At 42.5% G+C, this 22,908-nt stretch overlaps 1 protein-coding gene across 2 annotated transcripts; it reads left to right on the plus strand.

The window, feature by feature from the left end:
- The first annotated feature begins 137 nt into the window (after positions 1-137).
- atm (ATM serine/threonine kinase) lies at positions 138-22,434 on the plus strand. Of its 2 annotated transcripts, none has more exons than XM_029516961.1 (63): positions 138-300; positions 381-502; positions 625-743; positions 1,149-1,291; positions 1,497-1,661; positions 1,808-1,973; positions 2,131-2,369; positions 2,617-2,786; positions 2,906-3,063; positions 3,166-3,537; positions 3,675-3,875; positions 4,079-4,180; positions 4,353-4,587; positions 4,670-4,801; positions 4,958-5,083; positions 5,186-5,278; positions 5,372-5,558; positions 5,821-6,014; positions 6,088-6,167; positions 6,258-6,413; positions 6,595-6,670; positions 6,864-7,015; positions 7,422-7,539; positions 7,656-7,826; positions 7,910-8,085; positions 8,320-8,563; positions 8,867-8,982; positions 9,159-9,285; positions 9,382-9,578; positions 9,721-9,895; positions 10,338-10,496; positions 10,762-10,894; positions 10,973-11,068; positions 11,183-11,354; positions 11,475-11,616; positions 11,746-11,922; positions 12,142-12,319; positions 13,668-13,773; positions 13,887-14,045; positions 14,119-14,227; positions 14,421-14,509; positions 14,621-14,723; positions 14,804-14,952; positions 15,065-15,169; positions 15,262-15,381; positions 15,469-15,703; positions 15,868-16,035; positions 16,147-16,266; positions 16,872-17,086; positions 17,190-17,397; positions 17,544-17,669; positions 17,813-17,953; positions 18,341-18,479; positions 18,576-18,658; positions 18,952-19,092; positions 19,844-19,960; positions 20,076-20,225; positions 20,351-20,516; positions 20,775-20,861; positions 20,953-21,067; positions 21,261-21,324; positions 21,467-21,609; positions 21,714-22,434. In XM_029516961.1, the coding sequence occupies exons 2-63, from the start codon at positions 437-439 to the stop codon at positions 21,892-21,894; spliced, it is 9,252 nt and encodes a 3,083-aa protein (XP_029372821.1). In that variant the 5' UTR covers positions 138-300; positions 381-436; the 3' UTR covers positions 21,895-22,434. The 2 variants fall into 2 exon arrangements, with proteins under 2 accessions (XP_029372821.1, XP_029372822.1); XM_029516962.1 differs by having other exon boundaries at positions 5,189-5,278; positions 21,714-21,894.
- Positions 22,435-22,908: the final 474 nt, after the last annotated feature.

Here is a 22,908-nt window from a genome sequence, read left to right on the forward strand (position 1 = left end):
GCCGGACTCGGTCATTAGCAGAGCTGGCCTGGATATGATGAAGTTCCTTCACCGCTGCTGTCTGAGGCGGGAAGTTCCTGTTTTGGGGGGGGGGCATGCATGCGTTGTTAGCGTGTGAGCGCAGACAAAGATGGAAAAGTTGTCAGAGGAGGCACAACAGCAGATTGGCCCAGTGCTGTAGCTCCCAGGCTGGAGCTGTTATCATCCGAGGACGTCTGAATGTTTGAATGTTCGTTTGTGCAACCATCACCGCAAGTGTGGTGATGCTGTGTTGGTGACGTTGCACGGGAGAGAGGAGAGGTAATGTGTTTGATATATATTGTAAACATGAAACAAAGACTGACTGTAAACACCCTGTCCTGTCAACATCCTGTGTTAAGGTCCACCAGTCTGCTCTACGTCGATGAGAGCTGCGCCCTGATCGCAGCGGAGCGCCATGAGTCTGCCTCTTCTGCTGCTCTGCTGCAAGGGGCTGGACAGTGACAAAGCCACAGAGAGGAAGGTAATCACACGTGTATAAGCCGTGACATTTCATGTGCCTCAGCTGCCTTTCTCAGCACTCACTGCAGGCCAAGTTGGACCAAGAAGCATAGCGCAAATTCTTTGTCTCCTCCGTGCCTCCAGAAAGAAGCTGAGCAGTTCAAACGGCTCCTTCGAAATCCAGATGTCGTGCAGGAGTTGGATCGCTGCTCGGGATCTAAGGCTAAAGCCTCAAAGGAACTCACATGGGATGGTGTTTTCAGGTAGAATGCATGATTGCATTTTGTGCACGTGCAAGTGAATGAATGAAAAGGTTATCTGATGTAAATGAAGTCACGCATGTGTCTTGGCAGTCTCTACTTAGGTTTGCAACTGTAGTGCCATTCTTTTGTGCATTGCTTGTTTTGTTAAGACAAGTGGTTTAGTTTGTTTCCATGTTTGTTTGCATGGAATGAAACCAACTGACCTCTGGAAACCTTAATGTGTTCAATCATCAAATGGAGTTAATATTAAACGTCTACAGCGCAAACTACCTAGTAACTGTGCTCGTGCTAATTGTGTATTTTATCAAGCCTTATTTGATCCCTGATTCTCAACTATTTATCATTAAAAATGTTAACTGAATGTACTCTGTACTGGATTTCTCACACTGATTTCACCTTTCTCAGATTCCTGCAGCGCTATGTCCAGAAGGAGACGGAAAGCATGAAGTCAAGTAAATCTGTGACAGCAACATCGCTGGCCACACGAAAGAAGAAGATGGCTGAAATATGCAGTTTGATCAAGTATTTCATCCGCCAGGCAAACAAACGTAAGGTTACTGAGTTGATGTGATCCACTAACAGTTTAGAGTTTAGTGGACACATTCACACTACATTTTTGGCCAAAATGGTTTGGGTTATGTCAAAGTAACGGATATTTTTGAACCAATCTTGGTATCATATCTTTCTTGACTGCAACAACAGTCTGTTTGTTTTAATGCATTTACTGCAATTTAAATGTGTGACTCTGTACAGGCGGGCCTCTTCTAAAGTGCAGTGAGCTGCTGAGACACGTGATGGAGGTGCTGAAGGACTCGTACAGCTGTTCAGTTTGTGGAGAAGATTATAGCAGTCTCCTTGTAAAGGACATCCTCTCTGTCCGCAAGTACTGGTGTGACATCACTCCAGAGCAGTGGCAGAGTCAGTGGGCTGTTTTTCTATAAAATATATGTCTAAAAGACAGGTTATCCTGGCAACACATAGTTATATAACTATATGTTTTTTGGAATACTTGCTCACTGAGTCAGTTTCGTGCTGTTAAATACTATTTATTTTGTGACCCGAAGGTCTCCTGGACTTGTACTGTGCCTTCTTCAACTCTTCATCCAAACCCATCAATCATGTTTTGGTGAGCAGAGTCATCCACACTGTGGTGCAGGGCTGTTGCACGCAGACTGATGGATTTAACAACACCCTGTTCAGCTTCTTCTCTGAAACACTTCTTAATGCCAGGTGAAACCTTTTACCATCCTTTTTTTTTTTTTTTTTTCCCCAACACATGCTAATTCCTCCCTCTTACATTTAAGTTATATTCTATTATGGGTAGTTAGATAGTTGTCACCTTATGCACTGTGTGTTTTCCCTGACCAACATCTTTTGATGCTATTAGACAAGAGAAGTACTTGACTGTTTTGGAGCACCTCGTCTCGGCTCTCAACATATTCCTGAGAAGTGCGGCCATGAACTGTAGGATGAGGGTGTGTCAGCTGGGAGAGAAGCTTCTGCCTTCTATACTACATATTTGGGCTGATAAGAGACCCAGTGCTGCTCTCAAAGAGGAGATTGTGGAGTTCTTCAACCTGCAGATTTGTGTTCACCACCCTAAAGGAGCCAAGACTCAGGACACAGGTTAAGTGACTGTTCCTTTTTGTGGAATACAAAACTGAAATAGAAATTTCACCAATTGTAATATTCAAATATCTGAAGATCATTGTAAACATTTTTACCATTGAAACGCACGGATCCTTTTTGTTTCTAATTCTAAACAAGCCAAAGGGGAGTACAGTAATAGACTTCTACATTGCAATATAACTCGTTTGCACAGTGTTTGAATAAACATCCAATAAGTATTTGCCCACCCCCCTTTAAATACTAGGTGCTTATGCTGATGACTGGACTCGTTGGCGGAGTCACCTGTACAACCTGTATGACGCTTTGGTCGGAGAAATCAGTCAGATAAGCAGCAGAGGAAAGTACGTCAGAGGGAGGAGACACATAGCCGTAAAAGAAAATGTCATCCAGGTCACAGCTGACATCTGTCATCAGGTAATACAGATTAGGTCTCAAGCATGCATGAAACATTTCAACTTAGCTTGAAGGATGTATGAGATGATGTTTCAACAACATGATGTACTGTAGCTTCTTATGTTTCCTCCATGTTGTAGCTTTTCACTGATGACAAAGAACCCCATAGCTTAGAGGTAACGCAGATGGGCAGTCCAACACCTGGAGGAGCCAGCAAGCGACGTCGCATCGAACTGGGCTGGAACGTCCTCCGGGATCATATGCAGCTTCAGGAAGCTGACTTTGATATTATACCATGGTATGAAAATCACTGCACCATTGACATAACATAATCTGAAGGTAAACTGTTGTTTCTCTGATCACATAAGGACTCCAAACGTATTTAATTTACTCCAATCAGGTTGCAGATCACAGAAGTGCTCACCTCCAAGTACCCATCAATGGTGCCTGGCCATGAGCTGGTCTCACTGCTGTCAGTGTTGTGCCAGCTCCTGGCAGAGCAGCGGAGAGGAGAGAGGGGGCCATATGTATTGCGTTCTCTGAGGGAGTTGGCCCTGTGTCAGGCTCACTACCCAAAGAAGGCCCAGATCCACAGGTTGGAGTTGGGCCGGCTTTGGGGTCGGGTATGGGCCGTGGCATTGCGAGGGGTCAGCTCACCACAGACTGAGGCCCCCAGCCTGGATCTGTTGGTCTCCATTGTCCATGGCGGTCTGATTAATATGGACAGAGAATTTTGGAAACTTTTCTCTGGATCAGCATGCAAATTATCTCAGTAAGCTTTTATTTTTTCCTCATCATACAATGTTAAATTTTGTCTTTGTCAATAGCGTAAATTTACTATTACAATAAAATAGTCTATCTTGGTGTGTACGTTGCGTCCCCATCACAATTTTTTCACTCTATCCACAGGAGTGCTGCTGTCTGTCTCTCCCAGGCCCTGCTTAAGTGTCCAGTTCCTAAGAGTCTCATGCTGAGCTCAGGCTGGGACTATGCAGCCACAGAAGGATCTGGGTCTCCAAACTTGAAGGAGACTCTCATAGCTTGGCTGCTGATGAGTGATCAGAGTGATGAGATGGAGGAAAGCTCCAAACCTCACCCCATCATTTTCAGGTTTTCACTGGTCCAACTTTTGGCCTAGCTCCCAACATCTTATAACTCTACTATTTGAGAAGGTCATCCAAAATGAAAAGTTGCACATTGGTGTTTTTCAGAGGATGAGGGAAAATTAACTTTTTTATTTTGTTTATTCATTTTGTTTATTTTGGGAAGATTAATATTTATAACCCAATGTATTTATTTGATTTTGTTTACAGAGACTATCCCTACAGTCTAACAGCAGGCATCCTGGTGTCCTTGACCTTGAAGGACACCAGAGCTGGCCTGAAGTTTCTAGTGGGTTCTGAGGGACCTAAGAGGTGAGGCCACTCCCCATCGCTCACTTCACCCCTGTGTCTTTATACATAATTCCCCTTACAGTAGATTTTTGCCATCATCATTGATACAAAGCTAGTTGATATTCTGACACATTGGCTTCAATGTATCTTCATCTTCTCTGTATTTATTTCTATCGAATCTTTATTTTTTCAGTGCCTTTTTTCAAGCGCAAAGATCATCTGATGCCAAAGATGACCTGGAGGAGATCGAGAGGCTGTACTTGCAGTTCAGCTTTAGCATGAATCCCCCAGAGGTCGGAACGGCCGAGGAGTCGGTGAAGCCACTTTCACCTGATGGCCAATTCACTGCTGTTTCCACCCTAAGGAATAAGTTGGAGCTGTCCCTGATTTCTGTGGCTGACAACCTACTCAACTGCTACTCTCCAGATGTGAGTGGAAATGAACAAATCTGTGTAGGTATGTCGGTGTAGTCAACACATGCAGATATTTATTCTGATCGACCGTCTGCAGTCTCCGTCCACCCCTCCAGAGTGTCTCGTACGCTGTTTGAGTCTGCTGACTGGTGTCCTAGCAGGATTCATGTCCACTGGTGTTCTAAGTGAAGAGGAGGTCTATGGCTCAAAGCTCCTCACCAAAGCAAAGGTTTACCTTAACACTTATCTAAATTAATCAAATGTGACTATACATTAGTCATTTTTGATTATACACATTATATTGGTAAATTTGTATTACATAACATGTTAATGAAAAATATTACAATCTATACTTATAATATGAGTCTATGTTTTTTGTGTTAAGGCCCTGGCCCAGGATTTCAGTGGGTTTGTTTCGAGTGTGAAAGTAAAGATGACAGAGGAAGGGATCATGCAAACACTAAAGTCTGTCATGAATATCTGCACAGAATCAGCCAGCAGGAAAAACAAGGTATGAAAAATGTTTCATCATCACAGCCCACTTTATCGACACAAGGTTAAAGTCGGTATGTTGATGATTTAGCCATAAGACAATTTGGTCTGTTTTCTCCAGCAGGATAGAGTTTGTCCCATGTCCTCGAGTCTGTTCATGATGATACTGCCTGGCAGTCTCATTAATGAACTAGCAGAGATCTGCAAACTCTTGGTGAGTTGATCTCCAGTCGCATGTCAGTAGATTCAGAACGTTTATCATCTGAGTATAAAAATGAGAGAATGTATTACTTCCCTGTCTCTTCAGCTAAGCAGTGTTTCTAAGAGAGTCAGTGTGGATGAAGAGGACCAGTTTGATGATGACAGGGATGGCACCAGGACTCAGCAAGGGGGTGATGTTGACCTGTTTGAGGATGGTGAAGAGGCTCACACCAGCAGCAGCAATGGGACACCCAGACTGAAGAGAGACAACACTGATGCTTCTTGTGGGCCAGGTAAGACAGGATTTCTTGCTGTTTAAATTGTGTGTATAGAACCTTATCAGCCACACAAATCATACAATTTTTATTTTGTAAAACAAAACCAAAAAACGGTGGCTTCAGCAATTCAAAACATCATACTTCTTCTTTACAGAAATTTATAACATCTTTGTTATATAAATTATATATAATTGTTATATAAATTATCTTGATCATCTTAGATTAAGTTGGTTATCATCTTCTGTAACTCATAACTCATTGTTCTGTCCTCCCCCAGGAGCAAAAAGCCTGTTAGCAGAGGATCATCTGGGCCAGCAGGACATGGCTCTCCTCGCTATTTTGGAGTTCCTGTGTGAGTGCAGTTCTGCCAAACACGTCCAAGGTCTGCTTTTCAAACCACAGGATGTGCAGCGCCGGCTGCTGCTACTGTTGGAGCAGATTGACTTAAGCAAAGCCCTGCATCTTAACATGGTCAGTACCAGCTGGTGTGGGCAGTCATGGTTGTGTCGCAGCTCCAGGTCACTAATATTTGGTTTTTCTGCAGTATCTTATCCTGCTGAAGAAGCTTCCTGCGGAGGACTCGCTCTCTCCAGAGGAATTTGATTCGTTGCTCTGTCCTCTCGGGTAAGCACACATCTCTGCTACATGAATATCTTGTTAAAGATTGAGCTCTTGTGTGAGTCATCAAGTGTTTCTGTTCTGCCATGCTTGCAGGGACCTGTGTAGTCAGTATCGTCAGGACCAAGAAATCTGTGCTGCAGTGCTGCTGGGTTTGTTACCCTCCATCAGGAGCCTGGGGAAAACCCATCACATGCCTGAGGAAATGAGACATGTTCATGGATCATTGCTACAAGTGCTTTCTGGATTCTGGTGAGTACCATGAACATGCAGGAGTAAAATGAAGCCTCTGCTTATCACAAGAAGCGCTCAGTTCGGAAGATGGACGTGAACTCGCCTCTTTATTTTCTGAACCAGATGCTAATATGCTAATAACTGTCATACTTAATATCTTACAGTTTTTCTTTATGATGAAATTTTTCTGTTTCTTCAGTTTCCTGAGCCAAACGGGGAAGTGCATATCAACTGTCAGAGTCGCCTTGGTGCGATGTCTGGTTGCTTTGCTTGAGGTAAGATCCCACATCATGTCTGCAGCAAATGTAAAACGTTAGATTTGTCTTTCATGCCGTACTCTTATATGCTTTGCCTTTCAACAGAAAAATGTAGGGACAAATCTTTCAGCCTCTTCTGTTTCTCTTGATTCCTTCCAATTACCTTATTGTTCTGTTAGTGCATATGTTTGCCATCTCTCCCTTGTGACAGGCTGACCCGTGTTGCCAGTGGGCAGTCCTAAATATCAGAGTGGCTCAGAGAGGATCAGGCAATGAAGAGCACTCGGCGTCAGTCATCCTTTCATCTCACCTCGCAGATGCGCACCACCAAGTCCGGATGCTGGTAGCCATGTCAGTGGAGAGGTAAAAATTATTTTACATTATTATTAATTATAGGGCAGCATGGCGACGTAGTGGTTCGCACTGTCACCAGACAATACGAAGGTTGTAGGTTCGGTTCCCGGCATGTTCTCTCCGTGTCTGCATGGGTTTCCTCCAGGTACTCCGTTTTCCTCCCATAGTCATCAAAAACATGCACGTGTAGGTTAACTGGTGACTCTAAATTGCCTGTAGGTGTGAATGCGAGCGTGAGTGGTTGTTTGTCTCTGTCTTTGTGTGTTGGCTCTGTGATGGACTGGCGACCTGTCCAGGGTGTACCTCGCCCGGAATGCCCCATGACCCAGAAACAGAAAAGCGGTAGAAGATGGATGGATCATATATTAAGTGGATAATCAATCTAATTGTCATCATTATTCTATTTTGTATTGAGGCTGTTTCTGGAGATGAGACCAGATCATCCTGAAAAAAGGAAGATGTTGTCCCTTAAACACCAGCGGGCTGCTTTTGAAAATGTTTACCTGAAGGCTCAGGAGGGGATGAAGCTTCCAGTGAGTTCATTCATTGTTGGCACAAATGGTGAAAAGTTTATTCTAATTTATTATTTTTCATTTACAGCCTCTGTTTGACTTTCTTTCTTCCGACTTTTCTCTGTGATTACACACAGAGGAGCAGCTCTCGGGAGGACCAGCGGGATGAGGCATTCAACCGCAAAGCTACCCTGTTGAAGAGTTTGTCTGTGGTGCTGTGTTGTAGCCCAGTGTGTGAAAAACAGTCTCTATTTGCACTGTTCCAGTCATACAAGGAGAACAATATTGAGGAACAGCTCATTAAAAAGGTAGCAATGTACAAATTAATATGTCACTCTTTACCTCGATATCAGTGTGATGACTTTTTTTTTTGCTTTTGCTTTCCTCACAGATGTTGTGCAGTGTATCCACAGCGCTGGGATACAGGAGTGTAAAAACGTTTGTCAGCTCTCACCTGTACTACTTAGTGGCAGAGTGGCTCGAACAAAGGCAATCTGATGATCGTTACACTCTTGGATCTTTCCCGTACACGCTCCTAGACCACGACACAGTCAAAGATTTCTATCGGTGAGAAAACAAGCTTATCGTTTCCTTTTATTTCATGCCATAGTGCCAATTTGTGGTGTTTTTTTTTTTTTTTGTTCTGTCCTTTCGGTGTTAATTTTTCCACAAAAGAAACATTAACCCATCCTTCTGTTTCTTCCTTTCCGTCATGCCAATGGTGTCAAAGCCCCAGTGAAGCAAGGGTTAATGTACTAGTACCTGGTTTTAACATCCCTGCTGTCTCATGTCCTGTTGCAGCTCTTCCTATCAGGTATTGATCCCTCACTTGGTTTTCCTGGACGACTTTGAGCAGGTGAAGTCTATCGGTCGATACCTGGAGGAGGACTGGAAAACGTTGCTGGCCAACTGCTTCCCCAAGATCGTGGTCAACATCCTGCCATACTTTGCCCTGCGTGGTCAGGATTCCCAGGTTGCTCAGAAGAGAGAGAAGGCCCATAGAGTGTATGACCTGCTCAAAGATGACAACTATCTGGGCAAACAGGTAAACACCAGCCCAATTCTACTGGACATCAGGGGAGTTTCATGCAGCTTTTCTAATCTGACCTCATTAGGGGTCAGATTAGCATTCAACAGCAAGAATGATAACAATAGAAACACACAACAGTGAAAACAACAACTAGATTCGGCTACTCCTGGCAGTAAAGATTATTAGAAGGCTCAAGTGTGGACATAAAACAAGTGTAAAACAAACTAACAAATGTGGACCTTGTGTAGTTGTTTTCAGGAATGTTATCTAGAAACTGAACAGCAAATTTACTTGTCTTACTCATGTTTGTGTCTGCAGAAAATTGACAGCCTGATCCACACTAACCTAGCAGATATTGTGGTGGAGCTGCTAATGACTTTATATGAAGGAGGTGGAGCTGAAGGAGACAGAGGGGACCTGAGTCGCTTTATAGGGTAATAGCCGTTAGGATTTACCGTGAATATTTCCTTGTATTGCTTAATTGTATTGACTTATGCACTCAATCATTTGAAAATTAAAATGCCAGCTTGATATTAAAGGTGGTTTTTCTCGCAATTAATTTACCTTTAAATGAAGATGTGCAACTAAATGAATGTTTTATGCTTCTCAGGGAGCTGGACCCTGTACCAAACCCACCGTACTTCAGCTCGTATGTCATTAAAGCTACACTGGATTACCTCAGCAAATGCCACAGTGCCAGCCATAAATCACTGGTGGCCATTCTGTCAAAAACTCCAGTAAGGTGTTGCTTTGTTATTATATGTCAGTGGAACTACTTGTCTGGTTTTTTGGTCTTTGTAATAATTTTGAAACCATTCATTTTTGCATCATAGATTTCTATCCAAAGGATCCTGCTGGCAGTGTGTGAGAGAGCAGCAGAAACGACCAGTGGCTATGAACGTCATCGTATCCTCCTCATGTATCACCTGTTTGTCAACCTGCTGCTCAAAGAGGTCAAGGACGGTCTGGGAGGAGCCTGGGCTTTCGTCCTCAGAGACATCATCTACACACTCATACACCATCTCAACAGGTTAGTTCACACACACACACACACACACACACACACACACACACACAGGTGTCATGATTTTAATTTAATTTAATTTAATTTGTTATCATATTATCATATCGCCCGAAAAGTTGAATCAGTTTGGGTTCCTCCCCTCCTGCAGACCAGTTCAATGCGATGAGGTCTCTACCCGAAGCCTCTTTCTGTGCATCGACCTATTGACCTCTGTGTGCCAGGCAGTACTACAGTTCTGTGACGACGCTCTAGACTACCACCTACAGGTTATTGTTGGGACCCTGACCGCTCAGGTAACCAACCGGCCTGTTATCTCAGAGCAGGTAAGCGACAGATTTCATTTATGCATACAGACCTAATGTAGCTTGTGGCATCTTAAAATATTTATAAGCATCCTCTATGGAAATTGTAGGAAACACATCAAAAAATATTTCTGAATGTAAAGATATGTCACTAGGACCACTTAAGTAAGATGTCAAGTATTAGACAGAGATCCACTTATTTGCACTTTGAATTTTGTGAAGAAGCATTTTTCTTAATTTGGAATAACTTAAGGAACTTTTTAGTTTTTACAATAGCCATTACCTGCAACAAAAAATTACCTTTACATTTAGAATTTATAGAAATTGTGACTTGTGAATGGACCAGTTGCTACAGTACTATTCATCATTAAACAGGCCTTGTCTTGTTATTGTTTATGAAATTCTGCTGCCTCCTTTTAAGTGCTTATGAGCCACACATTTCCACTTCTTTCTGACTCTCCAGGTGCTCAGTCTATTGCGGTTTCTCGTAATAGAGAACCAACAGAAGTTAAAAGGAGCCATCAGCAGGTTGGAGCCTTTTCCCGACCTCCCTGCGTTCAGAGAGCTGCGGACCGTTCAGCACCGGCTCAAATACAACGTTGGGACCTTTACACTGCGACAGGTAACAACAGATGGCATTTCACTATCATATCTTTTCAACAAAAAAAATTTGTATAAACATCATGTAGGTTATTTGAGCTGAACACATATTTGATAGCATCTCAAATTTCAAATATTTGAAATCATGTGACAATGAATTTATGGCGATGGCCATAAATAGTTTCAGTACATTAAGAAGGGGTCTATTATCTGTGTATTAATATCGTTGACAAAAATTTCAATCTAACATTTCATTGCTCACCTATTTCCATTTTCCCTCACTACAGGAGATAGTCCACTTCCTGTCTGTGGCATCCTGTGACTCCTTGCCTCTGACCAGGCTGGAAGGCCTAAAGGACCTGAGCAAACAGCTGCATGGCAACAAGGGGCAGATCAGAGAGCTGCTCAAAGAGTGCCATGGTATGATGCTGGATTAGGGAAATGTTGAGTGTCTATTGAACCTCTTTGAAACACTGTCTGCCTTTGTCCCCCTGACAGATGACCCCAGTGACAGTGTTCTGGTGAAGCTGGTTCTCAGTCTGCTGCAGCTCTCTAAGCTCGCAGTCAACCACCCTGGAGGAGCTGACATACTTGGTATAAAATCATATAACTTCTGCATCAACAGTATGCTGTATTCTTGGTCAACTGTGGACAGATTCATTAGTTTCAATCTTTAAAAATTAAAAACAAACCTTTAATTTTCTGCAGAGGCAGCCGGGAGCTGTCTAGGAGAACTCGGTCCAGTAGATTTGTCCACCATTGCCCTGCTCCATGGCAGAGACCCCCTCTATGAAAAGGCGGCATCTCTCTTCACCTCAACAGAGTCCCAGTGTCTTTACATCATTCTCAACTGCATGAACGACTCACTCACTCACCAGCGGTAAGTGGAGAGGTGATGAATCTTAAACCTCATCTTTCAGCGTGCGCGTGCGCATGAGCAGGGCAGGGTGAGTGGTTTGTGTTGATGTTGACTTTGCTCTGTGCTCTGATTATGTGTCAGTATTGAGGTGCGACGGGCAGCAGCTCAGTGTGTGAAGAACATCCTGGCCTGTCAGTCTGGGATCAGCTTCTGGGAGCAATACAAAGACCACAGAGACCCCATGCTGGCCTACCTGAACCCCTTTAGAAAGGCTAAAATCCAGGTGGGTTTGCCGTGCATGCCTATAACGTTTAATGACAGGTCTGAAAAACTGAACAGAATTATAACTACCTACATTTTCCTCTGTTTGTGAAATTAGTGCACCTTTGACTGTGATGTCTAACTTTATTAGATGCCTGAGGTGAGTGCTGAGGAGAGAGCCAAGGCCAGGGCGAAGCTGCAGAGTCAGGAGTTTTGGATTCCTCAGTTGGGGGGACATAAAGCCTGGCTGAAGGCTCTCTGCACCGCCCTGCTCGACAGTGGAGGAGTCAAGAGTGAGGCTCTGCTGCTGTCGCGACCATTGTGTTTGGTGAGTATGTGGAAGTTACCTAAAGGAGTTTTCACCTTCATAAATGAACTGTTTGTATCAGTCAATCCAGTAACATTATGGACAGAGTAGGAGGGATGAATGTGGGTCCATGTTTATCTATATCATGGATTGCGCGGCACCTCAGAGCATTCTTTTCAAGTACTTCAGGTCAACTAGTCTCAATCCAGAGCTCCACATCTTACCTGCATCTGTCTCCAGGTGAAGGTGGCCTGCTGTCAGAGGTTGCTGCCTCTCATCATCCACTCCATCCTCCTGGATGACTCTGATGGTTCATGGAGGGAGCTGCTCTCATCCCACATCCAGGACTTCTTCAGTTTCTTTTCCAGAAATGCTCAAGCCTCCAGTCGGTCTGCAACACCTCACAACTCTGACTCGGGTAAAAATGTGACTCCACTTATCTTGTAATAACAATGTTAGTTAGTTAGTTAGTTAATTTCATTCATTGTCCACAATGTGGAAATTTGTCTTCGCTCTCACAATATCACAACAGGCAACAGTTAACAACAAACAGCAGCACAACAACAACACCTACACACAGCTATCGTCGTGGCAAAAATGCAGGACAACAGTTGCAAATACGTTAAAATAACAGACCTAACGAGACAAGGTATCATTTAGTGCAGTAATGGCAGTGGGAATGAATTTTTAAAGATGTTACGGCTAGCTTTTGGTACTTTCTACCGTCTACCAGAGGGGAGTAGTTTGAACAATTTGCAATTTGCAATTTTGACAGCTTTTTTCCAGATCACTTCAATGTAGATACAACTCAATTGTTTCTGTCTCTGCCCAATGATTTTTGAGGCGAGGTTCACTATCCTCTGCAGCTTTGTTTTTCCTTTTACAAAGGTCAATATTCCCTCTATCAGGTTCTTATAAACTGTTTCCATTATATGCTTGCTCACTCCAAAGGAGTTGAGGTTACGTAGTAGGTGGAGGCGTTGATTACAGTGTTTAAAAATCTGGTCAGTATTTTCACTGAAATTAAGTTTATCGTCCATATATGTGGCTAAATATTTGAAATTGCCTACTACCGCCACTATTTGTCCACTAATTGTAATGGACTGCACAGGTTCCTTTTCATGAAAGACAAGTTCTTTTGTTTTAGTCACATTGATCCCTAAGGAGCTTTTATCACACCAGTCCTGGAGAGATGATACATGCACGCTGTATGCTTCATCCCCCAGTGATAAATTTGTGTCCTCTTCACCTGCTTATTCCTGCTCACTGAGATTATTCTGAATACTTCTCATACTATCTGTTGATTCAACAGAGAAAGACAGCGTGTGACCAGTCTTTGAACTGCTTTGACAGTGACTTTATGGCACATTAAATGCACATTTAAACATTTAAATACAGAATATAGTAGACCCAACGTCATAATTAGTTTGGCAGCAATGCAGATCTTTGTGGATCCGGCTGTTGTTCCTGTACACTGAAATACAAACATTTCATTATTTTTTTATTTTTTGGAATCTTCATTCAATTTTCTATGAGTAATCTCAATCAGTATTCCCTTTTTACAATTCACTTATACACACATAAACCCATTTTGTGCAAAATTCTTATTAACAGGTCTGATTAATGGTTTTGTATTTGTGATTATTATCCATTTACTTCTTAAACATTATATTACACCCCCAAATAAGAAATAAAAATAAGCAGTTGTTTGCTTTTGCTGTTGGTTAAAAAAAAATATATATATATATAAAAATCTACCTCTTCAGAGTCTGATGCTGCCAGCCTCGGCATACATGACAAGGCCTCTCTGCGTACCATGCTGACAGTTATTGACTATTTGAGACACCAGCAGAGAGCACTGGAGTCTAAAAGGTTTGTAATGTTACTGTAATGTCTCTGTATGTTCTGTGTTTTTACTGCTGTACATGCTTGTGATGCAGTGTGTGTGTGGTGTCTGTAAAATTAGTTTTCTATGACTCTTCCAGTAAGTCAGAATGCACGGTGTGCAGCTCAAACTTCTGGCTGCAACTGAACTACCTGGAGGTAGCCAAAGCTGCTCAGTCCTGTGCAGCTCACTTTACCGCTTTGCTGTATACTGAGATCTACGTCGATAAGATCAAAACCAACATGGAGGAGAGTCGCAGGTATGCAAACACCCGTCGATGTTCATTGTCTAAAATCTCCTTTATTTTGACACAACATTTACCAAATCTGCAGAACCAAGTCCAGAGCTGCATATAAGCTTAGTTTTGAGGAGCACAGCCAGAACTTCACCATCTTGAGCCTGACAGAGAAAAGTATGGAAGACACCAACATCAGTCTGCAGGTCAGTTCATGTCTCGTCAGATTTTGCATATTTTCTCCATTTAAAAATGCGAAGAATTTAATGTGATTTAAAGTGATGATGTGACTTTGATTACATTTTCCAAACATGCAACAGCATAAACAACCATAGCATAGCTTGTAGTCAAAGGCATAGTTAGTACTATTATTTGCTTCTGTTTATAATCTGTTTAAAGGAGCTTCTCATTGAGGTGTATCGAAGCATCGGAGAACCTGATAGTCTGTACGGCTGTGGCGGGGAGACAATGACCAGCCTGCTGACTAGGTGATAATCAGACCTGTAGCTTTTTTTTTTTAAAGCTCACTAGAAAGCAGTCTCAAATTCAGTTAGATGTAGTAAACCCAAATGCACATGTTTTGTTCTATTAAATCAAAGGATTCGAACCTATGAGCACGAGGCCATGTGGGGGAAGGCCCTGACCTCGTACGACCTTCACTCCGCGCTGCCTGAAGCCACCCGACAAGTGGGAATCGTGGTGGTAAGACAATAGGCAACAAATAACAAATAATATGGCTCCTGCATGCTGTAAATTATACGCAATAATCCCCTTCCCAACAGGGCCTGCAAAACTTTGGTCTGAGCAGCATCCTCGCCACCTACATGAGGGGTCTGGAGAGTGAAGGGATGGAGTGGGGGGCTGAGCTAAGAGACCTCCGCTTCCAGATTGCTTGGAGGAACACCCAGTGGGACTGTGAGCTGCCAGAGAGGTGAGAGGGGGCCCGTATGGAACCACACAGATGTCGAGGGCAGTATTTCCTACACAAATCACAACTATAATGCATCACTTTTTTGTCTTCAAATGCATTTCGATTGCACTAGGAGTGACACATCCACAGCGGGCTTCCATGAATCAGTGTTTTGTTCACTGCAAGCACTGAGGGATAAAGAGTTCTCTGTTTTTGACGAAATGCTGAAACAGGCCAGGTATGATAGACATTTAAAGTTTCTTCAACTCTCAAGTCTTAATTCTCCAGTGGCAAAGTCATGCAGCCGTGTATGTGCTTGTGTTTCCACAGGGCCGCAGAGGTGGAGGAGCTATGCAGAGGCAGCCTGGAGGCCGTCTCTTCTCTCTACCCAGCTCTCAGGAACCTGCAGACCATCAAGGAGCTGGAGAGTATGAAGAAGCTTTTCTCTAGGTGATGACAGCAGCACAGTAACTAGAACAAGAATGAATCTACAAGCTTTAACACACCCAGTTAATGTTTCTTTTTTCTTTAAATCAGACCCTTCTCAGATGAAATGCTGAGGAATGTTTGCAGCCAGTGGCAGCAGCAGTCTCAGCTGCTCGCTGACACCGACTTTGCTTTGGTGGAGCCCATTCTGGCCGTTCGCTCTGTGGTGCAGCACACCCTGATGTCCAGGGTGGGAAACACAGACAGCTCCCAAGATATCAGCTCTGTGTTCACTGATCACCTGATGGAACTATGTATGCTGGCTCGCAAGGCTGGGAATACACAGGTACTGTCTGTGTGTGTGTGTGTGTGTTTGTGTGTGTGAGTGTGTGGTGTGTGTGTGTGTGTGTGTGTGTGTATGTAAGACTATGTAAAATTTTATTTTTCAAGGGACTGTGGGGTGGAAAAAAGTGGTTCAGCACAAGATATAATTTTGTGGTTTCTGTCCAGCGAGCAGAGCAAGCGGTCTTCCAGATCAAGGAGCATGGTGACAGAGGGACCTGGACATCGTCACCCGTTTTATGGCAACTGGAGGAGGCCCAGGTGTTCTGGGCAAAGGGAGAGCAGGGTTTGGCTTTGGGCCTGCTGAGACAGATGATACACAATTTGGAGAAAGAGGTCAGACCGAAGCATACAGATTCAAGTCAAACTTTGACATTATAATTTAATCAAATGAAACCTGAATTCTCCTGTCGGATGACTCTCTTTGGTTTGTCTTGTGTTAACTAGGTGGATTTCAATCCAGCTCTGACTTCCGTCTACTCTGAGTGCCTCAGGCTGTGTGGTAACTGGCTAGCTGAGACCTGCTTGGAAAGTCCAGCAGTCATTCTGGAGAAGTACCTGGAAAGAGTAAGAGAACATTAATAGCAAAGCCAGTTCTGTAAATAGAACCAAATATCACAAATACAGCTGCAAAGGTTTAGGACTAAATAGTTAGTACAGAACAAATTTCTGGAGGTTTCCCAAGTGACCTAGCAATCAAATGTAAAACCTGTTTCATTCAGGAATCTGAAATGCCTCAGAAAGTGTAATATATGCTAATTGATCAAACTCTCTAAAGTCATATTAGTATAACAGGCCTCCCTCTGAGAATCAGTAGAGTTATTATCCCTTGGCCAGGCAGTGTCTCATATGCACACACATAAATAAACATCTCCAGATGAAGACAAATTAGTAACTATAACTTGTGCAAGTTTACAGTTTATCTTCCGAGGCTACAACAGATTATACAGACAAATTTAAGTTATTCATGTTGTATTGTGTATTGTGTACAGAATTATTCTAAATATTTTTTATACGTACTTGTCCTTCAAGACCTCTGTTTTTAAAAAGTTTGTATTTGCCCTCGTTTTGCTGATTCTGCCCAATGTGACCTCATTGTAAAAATTGTTTCAACTTCCATTTGTTGGAGAAGTCATTGTCTGTAAGAAGTCTGTTCTGTGCCGGCCCCTCAGGCAGTGGAGCTGATTGAACGGGAATCAGGAGTGCAGGACTCCCGACTGCTTAGTCAGCGGACTGAGGCCTTCCTGTCTCTGGCCCGGTTCTCCGATGCTCAGTATCAGAGCATCGACAAATACATGAACTCCTCTGAGTATGAGAACAAGCGAGCACTGTTGGAGAAAGCAAAACAGGAAGTGGGCCTGATCGAGGAGAGTAAAGTGACCAACAGGTCCAACCTTTTTTTCACTTTTAAATTCCATTTTCTGAAACCAATTGAGGGCAAATATGCATCCTCGTTACTCCTACTTCACTCATCACTCTGCTCTGTGCAGGTACACAATAAAGGTGAAAAAGGAGGTGAAGCTGGATGAGGATGCCTTGTCCAACCTGCAGTCAGACAGACAGCGCTTCTTGTGTAAAGCGGTGGAAAATTACATCCAGTGTCTGGAGCTGGGTGAGGAGCACGACACCTGGGTGTTCCGCTTGGCTTCCCTGTGGTTGGAGAATCATGATGTTAAGGCTGTAAATGACATGATGAAGGTTAGGTCAAACACCTGCATGTCTCGTATTTATCTAGACTAGTATTTTAGGTGTAAAGTTATAAGCATACACATAGCTCTGAGGATAATTTTGATGTAAAACAATGTGGTTAAGTGTCTGATAAATTGTTTTAATGTATCTTTCAGAAAGGGGTGAAGCAGATACCCTCCTACAAGTTTTTGCCCCTCTTGTATCAACTTGCTGCACGCATGGGAACCAAGATGGCAACTGGCATCGGGGAGGATACAGGGTTCCACGATGTCCTCAACGAGGTAACACACACTTGTTGGAGCAGAATAAAAGCAGTAATTATAGCTGCATAACTATAAGTCCACTTAACGCCTCAGAAATCTGACTTTGTACAAATATAGAAGTAGTAAATTTATCACTTCTCTATCATTTTCTCTTCTCATAGCTGATCTGCAGAGCGTCTCTGGATCACCCTCATCACACACTCTTCATCATCTTCGCCCTGGTGAACGCCAACAAAGATGAGAACTTCTGCAGGACCCGGCTGTCGAAGAGTGCTCCAAGACAGCCATCACCCTTTGATCTGGTGAGTCCTTTCCTAGATATTTCTAATTTTTTTTATTTTATTTATTTATTTATTTATTTGAGGCTGTGTGACTCCTAAACTGCAAATGCACAGGGGACAATGATAATACATCACAGGGTCCTGGAATATAAAAGCAACACTAGATATTCGTCACCTTTTAAAATAATCAGTTTTGTCTATATAAGACGCGACACATGCATACAAATGTATTCCAATGTATTCCAAATTATCCCAGATAAAATCGTGACATAATGTTAAGTTTTGGTTTTAAATAAATAAATAAATAAATACACCCTCATACTTCTGCCACCTTTCCAAATTACTTTGTAGAGCCAGCACTTTTTCTTTTTTCTTTTTTCATATATATGTTTCATGTTTCTCATGCAGGAACGTTCAGAAGTGGCGCGAAAGATCATTAATACAGTCAGGAAAAAGAAAAGCGAGATGATCCGAGGGATTGAACGTCTGTGTGAAGCCTACGTTACTCTGGCTTATATGGATGCGAGCAAGCACAAGACTGAAAAGAGTAAATGCAAAATCTGGGAGTGTTCATGAACAACAATAACATTTTGGAAATACTGACATGAAAAGTTGGTGTGACCATTTTTGTTTTATCTTTTAGAGGCAATTCCCATCCCTGCTGATCAGCCCATCATGCAAATTAAAGACCTAGATGAGGTTGTCATCCCCACAATGGAGGTCAAGGTGAAAAATCATGTTTCAATATCCCTAAAAATCTTTGTTTGGATGAAGGTGAGAAGGTAGCAGTTGCAGAAAGTGCTTATATCTGCACAGTAGCAGATTGGCAGCTGCTGGGTGCTGAATTAAAAGAGAAATTTGATATGATTTCACTTTCCTAAAAACGTGACAGTGACGACAGAGATTTCAGCTCATAAACCAGATACATTTTCTGTCTAATCTTTTAGACTGAACTATTTAACACTTAACAGTAGCTTTACAAGTGCTGTATGATATTAAGACGTTTCTTTGTGTAATAGGTGGACCCAACTGGTTGCTATGACAACCTGGTGACTGTCAGGTCCTTCTTGCCTCAGTATCGCCTGGCCGGAGGAGTCAACCTGCCCAAAATCATCGATTGTGTTGGCTCTGATGGCAAAAGCAGGAGACAGCTGGTCAAGGCAAGTTTGCGTGTGTGTTTTTACCTCCAGTTGTGTGTGTCTCTAAGCATGTGTTTGTTGCAAACATGTGTTCTCGATTAAACAAACTCCATTTCTTTGAAGGTGTCAGGCTTGATTAAAGTCTGACCAGCCTGACGGGAACCTGAGCTCTTTGAACTACAATTCTTTTCCTTTTCAGTTTGACTTTTGGTAATAATTAATCCTGTTTTTGTACCAGGACAAGTGCAGTTTGTTGGATTTACAAACATTCTGTCACACCTTCATAATTAGGACATTCCTCTGGGAAGTGCGTGTGTGGTCATGTCTGCCATGAGTGTGTTGTGTTTTGAGTGAAACTTGAAACAACACACTTAACTGATGCGATGACCATGAATAATATATAAATGGAAAAAAAAAAAAAAAGACATAGCAGACAAATTTCTGTTTTAAGGTTCAGTTTTGTCTGTCTTGCAGTTGTCCAGTCACAAAAATACAAAGGTGATATCTTGCAGGTCTGATATATTAAGGGAATGCTGTTTATTAAATCCAATATAGATATGAAGAACAGGCATCATTTCATAGTATGAGTATGAATGTGAGGAGCTTTTCTTGTACATCATGAGTCTATTAAAAAAAAATCTTATTGCCAAAAAAATCATGAAATGTAAATGAATTCATTTGAGCTTCCAAATGAGCGTCTCAAAGGTCCTGAGTGCTATAGTATACTATCCTATACGCTCTCTGGTGACTTTTGCCCTCTCTGTGTGAACAGGGTCAGGATGACCTGCGGCAGGACGCGGTGATGCAGCAGGTCTTCAGCATGTGCTCCATGCTGCTGCAGCGCAACACAGACACTCGTAAGAGGAAACTCTACATCAGACGATACAAGGTTCCACAAATAATTATTTTATTTTCCATGTAAAACAACAAATCATAACTGTGTACATCCAATGTGTATTCATTATAATTACAAAGTTAATGCTCAATTTAAATTTTCGTCTTAGGTGGTGCCGTTCTCACAGCGTAGTGGCGTGTTAGAGTGGTGCTCAGGCACGGTTCCCATTGGGGAGTTTCTGGTGGATCCCAATAAAGGAGCCCACAAACGCTTCCGACCCCAGGACTGGGCCAACATGTTCTGCCGCAAGAAGATGCAGGTACTGCTCTGTGCAATAACACCGTAGAATCAGTTTCCAACAAACCACAGGAGTTTGTGCGACTGCAGGCCCATCTCACCATCATACCAGTAACTTCCCCTGTTAATCCCATCATGCCATCGCAGGAGGCTCATCAACTTGGAAATGACGAGAAGCTCCAGGCTTACACAGAGGTGTGCAAGAACTTTAGGCCGGTGTTCAGATATTTCTGCATGGAGCGATTTCTGGATCCAGCAGTGTGGATGGAGAAACGTCTGGCTTACACCCACAGCGTGGCCACCTCCTCTATTGGTACTACCTTACTTTCCCGCCATTCCCCTACAAAATTTGTCTTCCGTTTTTGAGTAGAATTTTTAAAAAACTTGAAATGAAATGAAATTAAATGAAAAAATTAGAATTCTCGAAAATTGGTCCCAATTTTTTTATCTTTTTGAAACAAATAAGACTTAGAAGTGGCTGGACTGTACTGATGAACTGATTTTCTCTATAGAGGCTCAAATTTTGTTGTAGACACTGAAATATGCACGAGCTTCTCTCTTGTGCTTGCAGTTGGCTACATCGTAGGTTTGGGCGATAGACACATCCAGAACATCCTGATTGATGAGCAGACTGCTGAACTGGTGCACATCGATTTAGGTGCGGTTTTCTATCCTTACATCCACTTATACTAACACAGCAACATGCTCACAGCTGCCTCTGTTTTCACCTTTTATACCTAATTCTTCAGGTGTGGCCTTTGAGCAGGGGAAGATCCTCCCCACACCCGAGACCGTGCCCTTCAGACTCTCCAGAGACATTGTGGATGGAATGGGCATCACTGGAGTGGAGGGAGTTTTCAGGAGGTAAGAATTTTTCATGAATTACTCTTCAATCACCATCTTAGTTGTTTTGTTTTTTTTTTGTTTTTTGTTTTTTTTTTATCTTGTAGCCTGCAATTGTAAATAAATTATTAACAGTAACAACATTCATATCATTAATCAGGCAAGGATTTTAAACCTCTTGGTTTAAACCCCCCCTCCCAATTTCTCTGATCAGATGCTGTGAGAAAACCATGGAGGTGATGAGGAGTTCTCAGGAAGCTCTGCTGACCATTGTAGAGGTGTGAGCATGAGACAAACCCCCACAAACAAAAGTAGAAAAATACTTTTTCCTTAGCACATGCAAAGGCTTATTGTGTAATTATGTGTTTATTGCCTTTGCACGTTGCTGTACACTTATGTGTTGGTTTATATGTGGAACAGGTGCTGCTCTACGACCCCTTGTTTGACTGGACCATGAGCCCTCTGAAGGCCTTCTACTTGCAGCACGATGAGCAGCAGGAGCTCAATGCAACAATGAGCTCCACTATGGGAGGAGACATCCTCGTCAACCACCGTAAAGCCAGGTGATCTTTTGTTGCTCTTTCAAAGCAAAGTTGGAGATGTTTGTAGGACTGGTTCAAACTGTACCAAAGCTCTGTCTCATCTCTGCGTGCTCTTCCTCTTGCAGCGATAGTCAGAGCTTCAACAAGGTGGCCAAGCGGGTGCTGCTGCGACTGCAGGAGAAACTGAAGGGAGTGGAGGAGGGCACTGTGCTGAGCGTTGGGGGGCAGGTCAACCTGCTCATCCAACAGGCCATGGACCCCAAAAACCTCAGCAAACTTTTTCCCGGCTGGCAGGCCTGGGTGTAGATGAAGAATCCCTGTAGAGCCAGTGCCTTTACTGACACACCTGAATGAATTCACACTCTGTTTTTATAAACCACCAAAGATGTCAGCAACCCCCCCCCCCCCTTTTAAATGTTAAAAGTACCAGTGTGGTCACACCCATGGAGAGAAGAAGATAGACAGTCACTTTTCAAATAAACTCTCGTATATAAACAGTTACTTTTTGTTCGAAAGTTTCAGAAAGAACAAAAATCAATCAACTCTTTATTGTCTTTTACAATCTTCGCCCTCTCCAAAGCTTTGCACTTTAAAATTTTAAATCTGTCCATTTGTAAATTAAGCAAAAGCATGAAATCCGTCTGTCATTTGTTTTGCTGTGAACTGAAAAGCAATTTAGTTGATGAGTCTTCTCTGAATTCGTTTGCTGTACAAATTTAGTTTTTTCTTTTACTCACTTGGACCATTTTCACGCTGTTGATTGATGTTTTGTTACCAAACCTTTTAAAATGAATATACACCTTATGAATGTATGATATACCTTTCAATAAACTGCACTTGAGATACTATTGTATTTCCTTATCGAGAAGTTAAGGCTTGCTGTTTGTTTGCACTTAGTTAATTTCGTCTGGTGTAAGAGCAGTATTGTGTTAATCTGAAAGATTTCTAGATGTTTACAACTTTTAATTCAGTAGCGTTGTTAATTTAGTCATCGGGCTTTTAGTTAAATTTGTCTCGGTTTAAATCAAACTTGTCTTCTGCTTGCTCGTTAATTTATTACACAATATTTACTAATTGCTGGTCACTCATTAACTCAATTGTTGATGCTTAAAGTGTTTGTCTGTGTGTACATGGGGTAGTGTTGTAGCTTTCCATTGCCGACTCATTCTAAAGGTGCTCATTCACCACACTGACAGTTCGGCAGATAACACCTGTTGGATGTTTAGGCTTTCTTATTGTGTTGGGTGTGTGCTCATGAGGAAACTTCAGACTGATGCCGATGAAGTGTGAGGAATGAGCTCTTTATTTGATCGATGATGA

Source organism: Echeneis naucrates, chromosome 13 (genome assembly GCF_900963305.1).
Source record: "Echeneis naucrates chromosome 13, fEcheNa1.1, whole genome shotgun sequence".
NCBI classification, from domain to species: domain Eukaryota; kingdom Metazoa; phylum Chordata; class Actinopteri; order Carangiformes; family Echeneidae; genus Echeneis; species Echeneis naucrates.

Coding starts and splice junctions, on each gene's coding strand:
- atm (XM_029516961.1), top strand. CDS start 437: ATGAGTCTGCCTCTTCTGCTGCTCTGCTGCAAGGGGCTGGACAGTGAC. Junction 3,064..3,165: donor GACTTTGATATTATACCATG/GTATGAAAATCA, acceptor TACTCCAATCAG/GTTGCAGATCACAGAAGTGC. Junction 19,961..20,075: donor TCTACATCAGACGATACAAG/GTTCCACAAATA, acceptor TTTTCGTCTTAG/GTGGTGCCGTTCTCACAGCG.